This window comes from Sander lucioperca, chromosome 5 (genome assembly GCF_008315115.2).
Source record: "Sander lucioperca isolate FBNREF2018 chromosome 5, SLUC_FBN_1.2, whole genome shotgun sequence".
Classification (NCBI taxonomy): Eukaryota; Metazoa; Chordata; class Actinopteri; order Perciformes; family Percidae; genus Sander; species Sander lucioperca.
The window spans coordinates 26,956,228-26,966,227 of NC_050177.1; the positions used below are offsets into that span (position 1 = coordinate 26,956,228).

Below are 10,000 nucleotides of genomic sequence, written 5' to 3' on the forward strand. Positions count from 1 at the left end.
CAACAAGTCCCAAATAAAGACCAAGTCTAAGCCCTAAGTCAAGGCCAACAAGTCCCAAATAAAGACCAAGTCAAGGCCAACAAGTCCCAAATAAAGACCAAGTCCTAAGTCAAGGCCAACAAGTCCCAAATAAAGACCAAGTTAAGGCCAAGAAGTCCCAAATAAAGACCAAGTCTAAGCCCAAAGTCAAGACCAACAAGTCCCAAATAAAGACCAAGTCCAAGCCCTAAGTCAAGGCCAACAAGTCCCAAATAAAGACCAAGTCAAGGCCAACAAGTCCCAAATAAAGACCAAGTCCAAGTCCTAAGTCAAGGCCAACAAGTCCCAAATAAAGACCAAGTCCAAGCCCTAAGTCAAGACCAACAAGTCCCAAATAAAGACCAAGTCTAAGCCCTAAGTCAAGGCCAACAAGTCCCAAATAAAGACCAAGTCAAGGCCAACAAGTCCCATATAAAGACCAAGTCCTAAGTCAAGGCCAACAAGTCCCAAATAAAGACCAAGTTAAGGCCAAGAAGTCCCAAATAAAGACCAAGTCTAAGCCCAAAGTCAAGACCAACAAGTCCCAAATAAAGACCAAGTCCAAGCCCTAAGTCAAGGCCAACAAGTCCCAAATAAAGACCAAGTCCAAGCCCTAAGTCAAGACCAACAAGTCCCAAATAAAGACCAAGTACAAGCCCTAAGTCAAGGCCAACAAGTCCCAAATAAAGACCAAGTCTAAGCCCTAAGTCAAGACCAACAAGTCCCAAATAAAGACCAAGTCCTAAGTCAAGGCCAACAAGTCCCAAATAAAGACCAAGTCCAAGCCCTAAGTCAAGGCCAACAAGTCCCAAATAAAGACCAAGTCCAAGCCCTAAGTCAAGGCCAACAAGTCCCAAATAAAGACCAAGTCTAAGCCCTAAGTCAAGACCAACAAGTCCCAAATAAAGACCAAGTCCAAGCCCTAAGTCAAGGCCAACAAGTCCCAAATAAAGACCAAGTCAAGGCCAACAAGTCCCAAATAAAGACCAAGTCAAGGCCAACAAGTCCCAAATAAAGACCAAGTCTAAGCCCTAAGTCAAGACCAACAAGTCCCAAATAAAGACCAAGTCAAGGCCAACAAGTCCCAAATAAAGACCAAGTCCTAAGTCAAGGCCAACAAGTCCCAAATAAAGACCAAGTCCTAAGTCAAGGCCAACAAGTCCCAAATAAAGACCAAGTCCAAGCCCTAAGTCAAGGCCAACAAGTCCCAAATAAAGACCAAGTCCAAGCCCTAAGTCAAGGCCAAGAAGTCCCAAATAAAGACCAAGTCTAAGCCCTAAGTCAAGACCAACAAGTCCCAAATAAAGACCAAGTCCAAGCCCTAAGTCAAGGCCAACAAGTCCCAAATAAAGACCAAGTCCAAGCCCTAAGTCAAGGCCAAGAAGTCCCAAATAAAGACCAAGTCTAAGCCCTAAGTCAAGACCAACAAGTCCCAAATAAAGACCAAGTCAAGGCCAAGAAGTCCCAAATAAAGACCAAGTCCAAGCCCTAAGTCAAGGCCAACAAGTCCCAAATAAAGATCAAGTCCAAGCCCTAAGTCAAGGCCAACAAGTCCCAAATAAAGACCAAGTCTAAGCCCTAAGTCAAGACCAACGAGTCCCAAATAAAGACCAAGTCCTAAGTCAAGGCCAACAAGTCCCAAATAAAGACCAAGTCCAAGCCCTAAGTCAAGGCCAACAAGTCCCAAATAAAGACCAAGTCCAAGCCCTAAGTCAAGGCCAACAAGTCCCAAATAAAGACCAAGTCTAAGCCATAAGTCAAGACCAACAAGTCCCAAATAAAGACCAAGTCAAGGCCAACAAGTCCCAAATAAAGACCAAGTCAAGGCCAACAAGTCCCAAATAAAGGCCAAGTCCAAGCCCTAAGTCAGGGCCAGCGCGCTCACACTATGCCGTTTACACACATTAATGAAGACACTAAGTACAACTCTTTTAAACCATGCGCTGGACTCAGGACCCTTTTTTCCGCCGTCACGCTAACAAAAGTGGATTTCGTACACGCCCTAAACGCAGCTGCGCCAGGCGCTTCACGCCGTGCGCTCAGATGGTTAAAATAGGGCGCTTTGTGTTTCAGTTGTTGCAGCGCTCCATCGTCCCCGGAGACGGCCGAGACGCCGGCCAGAGGCCACACCAGACTCTTCAGGTTCATCCTCCACTTTTATTTCTCACATCTCACTTTAATGTCACTTTCTCTGTGTTTTTGCTGCTTCCATCGAGGTCTTCTGTCGCCGTTTGTCAGTTCTTTTTGATTTTGAGGCTTTTTCCGACATCTCTCGTCTTTTATTTCTCACATCTTACAACTTTTGTCACGTTTTTTTTTTTCAACATTTTTTCTGTCTTTGTTTTGTCATTCTCCCCCCCGATGTTTTTGAGAGACTTGTTTGGGCATTTTTTACGCATTTTTAACTTGTTTCCGATGTTTTTGTAACTTCATTCAACATCTCTCGTCTTTTATTTCTGAGATCTTACAACTTTTTTTGTCACTTTTTCAATGTTTTTCTGTTTTTTTCAGACTTTTTTCGACATTTTTGATGCTTTTTTTTACTTCTTTTCTACTTTCTGATGTTTTTCTAACTTTTTCTCGGACGCTTTCATTAGTTTAATCATCAACCAATCAAACGTCATATCAATATTCTCACATTTTTCTTGAAATCTCGCTACTTTTCTCTTAAAGTATTTCCAAATATTCTGACCTTTTCCTCGAAATATTCTGACTTCTTTACTAAAACGTTTTGTATTGAAATATTTAGGCTTTTTTCAGACTACTCAATAAATGCCTAAATATTTTGATTATCTTTTTCTGACTATTTCATCCAAATATTTATCCTTCATTGTTCTTCATCTTTATCAGTTAAAAAATGTAAGTGAAGTGTGTTAGCATGTAAGCATATGTTAGCGTGTTTTAGCATGTTTTAGCCTGTAAGCATATTTTAGCATGTTAGCATATAATAGCTTCTTAGCAGAAGTGTTTGTATGTGTTAGCATGTGTTTGCAGATGTTTTAGCATATTAGCATGCATAAGCATGGGTTAGCATGATTTAGCAAGTGTTAGCATGCTAGCATGTTAGCATATTATCATATGTTAGCAAGTCAGCATATGTTAGCATTTTTTAGCATGTTAGCAGTGTTAAGATGTTAGCATGTTAGCATATGATAGCATGTTAGGAGAAGTGTTTGCAGACGTGTTAGCATATTAGCATGTGTTATAAGGTTAGCCTCTGTCATCATATGTTAGCATATGTTAGCTGTGTTAGGATGTTAGCATATTTTAGCATATGTTAGCTGTGTTAGGATGTTAGCATGTGTTTGCAAATGTGTTAGCATGTTAGCACATGTTAGCATATTATCATATGTTAGCATGTATTATGTATACTATATATATATATATATATATATATATATATATATATATATATATTATGTATGTATGTTATAATGTTAGCCTCTGCCAGCATATGTTAGCATATTTAGCATATGTTAGCTGTGTTAGGATGTTAGCATGTGTTTGCCAGTGTGTTAGCATGTTAGCATCTGCTACTACTTGAGGTTCTAAAATCCCAACCCCTTTTTCATCTAGACATATAGTGTAAATCAACAGTAAGTTAAGTGTTAGCATATGAAGTGAAGTTGAGTGTGTGTGTGTGTGTGTGTCTCAGATCTGCGTCAGCGTCGTCTCCCAGGATCCTCTCCTCCATCAGAGAGCTGTTTGAGTGAGTTATTCTACGTTTCACTTTGATTCTCTCTGTTTATGTAAATATGTAAATGAGGTTGTGATGTCAGCAGGAAGAGGCGTGGCCACTCGGTCTGCAGTCTGGAGGAGGATCTGATGTTTCCCGTACGAATCTGCCTCTCAGCCAGAGTCCCGGCCAGAGCACTACAAGTCCTGGTAACACACACACACACACACAGAGACACACACACACACACACACACACACACACACACACACACACACACACACACACACAGAGACACACACATACACACACACACACACACACACAGTGCGTTTCACTATCTTTGTGGGGACCTGTCATTGACATAATGCATTCCCTAGCCCCTTACCCTAACCTTAACCATCACCACTAAATGCCTAACCTTAACCCTTACCCTCACCCTAACCATAACCTAATTCTAACCCTAATCCTAAAACCAAGTCTTAACCCTCAAACAGACCTTTAACCTTGTGGGGTCCAGCATTTTGGCCCCACAAAGCTGTCAGGACCCCACAAGTATACTGGACTCCCGTTTTTTGGACCCCACGAATATAGTAAAACAAACGTACACACACACACACACAGACACTTTTTGGTCTCTCTTTTCAACACTTATCAAAAGCTAAATCAGTCTGTCTCTCTCTCTGTCTGCCTGTCTGTCTGCCTGTCTGTCTGTCTGTCTGTCTGTCTCTCTCTCTGCCTGTCTGTCTGTCTCTCTCTCTCTCTCTCTGCCTGCCTGTCTGTCTCTCTCTCTGCCTGTCTGTCTGTCTCTCTGTCTGTCTCTCTCTCTCTCTGTCTGTCTGTCTGCCTGTCTGTCTGTCTGCTAGGAGGCCCATGAGCAAGGCATCAATGCGGTGCGGTTCAGCTCCAGCTCTGACCTGCTGGCCACCGGAGGAACCGACCGACTCGTCAAGCTGTGGGCCGTCCGAGCAGGTAACAGGAAACATCTGGAGTAACAGCTGGAGCAACAGCTGGAGCAACAGCTGGAGTAACAGCTGGAGTAACAGCTGGAGCAACAGCTGGAGCAACAGCTGGAGCAACAGCTGGAGTAACAGCTGGAGCAACAGCTTCTACCAGAAAAGGTAGGGCCTATCTAGCAGAGGACGGACCCTTCTGATTGGACAGATGGACTGTCTCTCTGTTAAAAGTAGGCGCTTTTCCGTGTTTTTCACCTCTCCTTCCTGTTAAGACAGACAGTCCGTCTGTCCAATCAGGAGGGTCCGTCCTCTGCTAGATAGGCCCTACCTTTTCTGGTAGAAGTTAATGGCGTTGGGTTTTATGATTGGCTGTTATGTTTTGCACTTAAGGGCCACCGTAGGATTCAGACCAGGGCTGCACAATATATGGTCTATTTACCGCCATCACAGTATTAACTGGCCTAATAAACACATACAGATAAAGACACACACAGACACACACACACACACACACACACACACACACACACACACACACAGATACACACACACATACACACAGATACAGTTTTGTATCAGAATACTGAAAGCAGTAATTTTAAACTTTCGTATGTTTATTTATATAAGTTATCACATGTTGTAGTTCTGTTCTGAGTATAAATCAAAGGAATGAGTGTTTGTGATGTCACTGATGATCTCACTGATGATGTCACTGATGATCTCACTGGTGATGTCACCAGGCTCGCTGAGTCACCGGGCGACTCTGGAGGGCAGCAGCGGCGGGATCACCTGCATCGAGTTCGACCCCTCGGTGAGGCAGCAAGTATTCACAGTACTGCAGTAGAAGTACTACTACACCACACTGTTACTATACTCTGTTACAGTAGAAGTACTAATACACCACACTGTTAATATACTCTGTTACAGTAGAAGTACTACTACACCACACTGTTAATATACTCTGTTACAGTAGAAGTACTACTACACCACACTGTTAATGTACTCTGTTACAGTAGAAGTACTAATACACCACACTGTTAATATACTGTTACAGTAGAAGTACTGATACACCACACTGTTAATATACTGTTACAGTAGAAGTACTACTACACCACACTGTTAATATACTCTGTTACAGTAGAAGTACTAATACACCACACTGTTAATATACTGTTACAGTAGAAGTACTACTACACCACACTGTTAATGTACTCTGTTACAGTAGAAGTACTAATACACCACACTGTTAATATACTGTTACAGTAGAAGTACTGATACACCACACTGTTAATATACTGTTACAGTAGAAGTACTAATACACCACACTGTTAATATACTGTTACAGTAGAAGTACTACTACACCACACTGTTAATATACTGTTACAGTAGAAGTACTACTACACCTCACTGTTAATATACTCTGTTACAGTAGAAGTACTAATACACCACACTGTTAATGTACTCTGTTACAGTAGAAGTACTACTACACCTCACTGTTAATATACTCTGTTACAGTAGAAGTACTAATACACCACACTGTTAATGTACTCTGTTACAGTAGAAGTACTACTACACCACACTGAAAGAAATAACATTTTTGCAGCTTTTTCCGACGTTTTATCATATTTTTTTGTGTTTTTTTATGAGCAGCGGTGGAGGAAGTATTCAGATTACTGCAGTAAAAGTACAAATACCACACTGTGAAAGTACTTTTTATGTTTTTTAAAGATTTTTTGGGTATTTTAGGCCTTTACTGACAGGACAGACGAAGATATGAAAGGGGAGAGAGAGAGAGAATGACATGCAGCAACGGGCCGCAGGTCGGAGTCCAACCTGTGGCCGCTGTGTCAAGGACTAAGCCTCTATATATGGGCGCGCGCTCTACCAGCTGAGCAAACCGGGTGCCCCAAATACTTTTTGTGGTTGCTTCTTCAAGGTTTTTGTTGTTGTTGATTACTTTACTCCCCCTGTGTGGAAGAAGTAATCTGATTACTCTCTCGTGTTTCAGGGCTTCAGGATCCTCGCCGCCTCCTACGATAAGTCGGCCTTGTTGTGGCGGCTAGATGACCCCGCCCCCAAGGTAACCACGGCAACCTTCCAGACAGGAAGTCATGACACACACACACACACACACACACACACACACACACACACAGAGACACACACACACACACACACACACACACACAGAGACACACACACACACACACACACACACACACACACAGAGACACACACACACACGCGCAGCAGTGGCGTGGACGCCGTAGTGGCGTGGACGCCAGACGTAAACGTAGCAGAAGATGTTTAAACCAAACTGTAGCGGTGGAGATGTCTTAACTGGTATTATACAGAACACATACATTATAATAATGTTCTGCTTGTCTGTCTCTCTCCCTCTCTGCCTGTCTGTCTGTCTCCCTCTCTGCCTGTCTCTCTCCCTCTCTGTCTGTCTGCCTGTCTCTCTCCCTCTCTGCCTGTCTGTCTGTCTGTCTCTCTCCGTCTCTGCCTGTCTGTCTGTCTGTCTCCCTCTCTGCCTGTCTCTCTCCCTCTCTGCCTGTCTGTCTCTCAGCTGACTCTGACAGGTCACAGCAGGAAGGTAACAGCGGCGAGGTTCAGCAGTGTTCACCAGGTGGTGACGGGCAGCGCTGACGGCACCGTCCGCCTCTGGGACCTGCAGCGGGCCGCCGCCTGTAAGTCTGACCAACCAATCCCTGATACCCTGACCAACCAATCCCTGATACCCTGATACCCTGACCAACCAACCCCTGATACCCTGATACCCTGACCAACCAACCCCTGATACCCTGACCAATCAACCCCTGATACCCTGACCAATCAACCCGTGATACCCTGATACCCTGACCAATCAATCCCTGATACCCTGGTCCCAGTTTTTCTAAAGTAATCCAGCGAGGTTTCGGATCACAGATCAGATCAGATCTTGGAAATGGGTTTTTCTAAATCAAAAGAGGGATCCTGAACTAAGATCAGACCATGTGATCTGATCTTACATCTGATCGCTTTGGGATCTACTTGGTCCAAGATAACAGGATTATCCTGATCCAATCAGAAGGCTGGATTCAGTGGTGATTTTTCAAACCAAATAAAATCAGAGAGGTTTTTTTTTTTGAGTGAATTATCACAAAATAAATGTTCACTGATATATATACATGTCTTCATATGTGAAGCATGTCACATCTAATGAGATATGGTAAACAAAATGGTAAATGGTATTTAACATTATAACAAAATAAGGAATGTAAAATTCTTAAAATGAAAGCAAACAATGGCTACCTGTAGTTCTTTACCTGTAGTTCTTTACCTGTAGTTCTATACCTGTAGTTCTCTGCTGAGCCAGCAGGCTGCACTGTTGGCTCAGCAGAGAACTCCAGATATAGAACTACAGGTGTAGAACTCCAGGTATAGAACTCCAGGTATAGAACTACAGGTAAAGAACTCCAGGTATAGAACTCCAGGTATAGAACTACAGGTAAAGAACTCCAGGTATAGAACTCCAGGTATAGAACTCCAGGTATAGAACTACAGGTATAGAACTACAGGTAAAGAACTACAGGTATAGAACTACAGGTATAGAACTCCAGGTATAGAACTCCAGGTATAGAACTACAGGTATAGAACTCCAGGTATAGAACTACAGGTAAAGAACTACAGGTAAGGAACTACAGGTATAGAACTACAGGTAAAGAACTACAGGTATAGAACTCCAGGTAAAGAACTCCAGGTATAGAACTACAGGTAAAGAACTCCAGGTATAGAACTCCAGGTAAAGAACTCCAGGTATAGAACTACAGGTAAAGAACTACAGGTATAGAACTACAGGTATAGAACTCCAGGTAAAGAACTCCAGGTATAGAACTCCAGGTATAGAACTACAGGTATAGAACTACAGGTAAAGAACTCCAGGTATAGAACTCCAGGTAAAGAACTCCAGGTATAGAACTACAGGTAAAGAACTCCAGGTATAGAACTCCAGGTATAGAACTCCAGGTATAGAACTCCAGGTAAAGAACTCCAGGTATAGAACTACAGGTATAGAACTACAGGTATAGAACTCCAGGTATAGAACTCCAGGTATAGAACTCCAGGTATAGAACTACAGGTAAGGAACTACAGGTATAGAACTACAGGTATAGAACTCCAGGTATAGAACTCCAGGTATAGAACTCCAGGTATAGAACTCCAGGTATAGAACTCCAGGTAAAGAACTCCAGGTATAGAACTACAGGTATAGAACTCCAGGTATAGAACTACAGGTATAGAACTACAGGTAAAGAACTACAGGTATAGAACTACAGGTATAGAACTACAGGTATAGAACTACAGGTATAGAACTCCAGGTATAGAACTCCAGGTATAGAACTACAGGTAAAGAACTACAGGTAAGGAACTACAGGTATAGAACTACAGGTAAAGAACTCCAGGTATAGAACTCCAGGTAAAGAACTCCAGGTATAGAACTCCAGGTAAAGAACTCCAGGTATAGAACTCCAGGTAAAGAACTCCAGGTATAGAACTACAGGTAAAGAACTACAGGTATAGAACTACAGGTATAGAACTCCAGGTAAAGAACTACAGGTATAGAACTCCAGGTATAGAACTACAGGTATAGAACTACAGGTAAAGAACTCCAGGTATAGAACTCCAGGTAAAGAACTCCAGGTATAGAACTCCAGGTAAAGAACTCCAGGTATAGAACTCCAGGTATAGAACTCCAGGTATAGAACTCCAGGTAAAGAACTCCAGGTATAGAACTCCAGGTATAGAACTACAGGTATAGAACTCCAGGTATAGAACTCCAGGTATAGAACTCCAGGTATAGAACTCCAGGTATAGAACTACAGGTATAGAACTCCAGGTATAGAACTCCAGGTATAGAACTCCAGGTAAAGAACTCCAGGTATAGAACTCCAGGTATAGAACTCCAGGTATAGAACTCCAGGTATAGAACTACAGGTATAGAACTACAGGTATAGAACTACAGGTATAGAACTACAGGTATAGAACTACAGGTATAGAACTACAGGTATAGAACTACAGGTATAGAACTACAGGTAAAGAACTACAGGTATAGAACTACAGGTATAGAACTACAGGTAAAGAACTCCAGGTAAAGAACTACAGGTATAGAACTACAGGTAAAGAACTACAGGTATAGAACTCCAGGTATAGAACTCCAGGTATAGAACTCCAGGTATAGAACTCCAGGTAAAGAACTCCAGGTAAAGAACTACAGGTATAGAACTACAGGTATAGAACTACAGGTAAAGAACAGTAGAACTACAGGTAAAGAACTACAGGTAAAGAACTACAGGTAAAGAACTACAGG

At 42.4% G+C, this 10,000-nt stretch overlaps 1 protein-coding gene across 2 annotated transcripts in view; it reads left to right on the forward strand.

The window, feature by feature from the left end:
• Nucleotides 1–10,000, forward strand: part of LOC116057888 (autophagy-related protein 16-2-like) — a 24,737-nt gene that overhangs the window by 7,288 nt on the left and 7,449 nt on the right. The window contains exons 7-13 of one of the 2 annotated variants that reach the window (XM_031310473.2): nt 2,092–2,160; nt 3,674–3,727; nt 3,798–3,903; nt 4,561–4,666; nt 5,391–5,461; nt 6,659–6,730; nt 7,223–7,343. In XM_031310473.2, coding sequence (XP_031166333.1) covers nt 2,092–2,160; nt 3,674–3,727; nt 3,798–3,903; nt 4,561–4,666; nt 5,391–5,461; nt 6,659–6,730; nt 7,223–7,343 — 599 coding nt within the window. The remainder of the gene's footprint in view (nt 1–2,091; nt 2,161–3,673; nt 3,728–3,797; nt 3,904–4,560; nt 4,667–5,390; nt 5,462–6,658; nt 6,731–7,222; nt 7,344–10,000) is intronic. The other variant, XM_031310474.2, reaches the window with a different exon arrangement.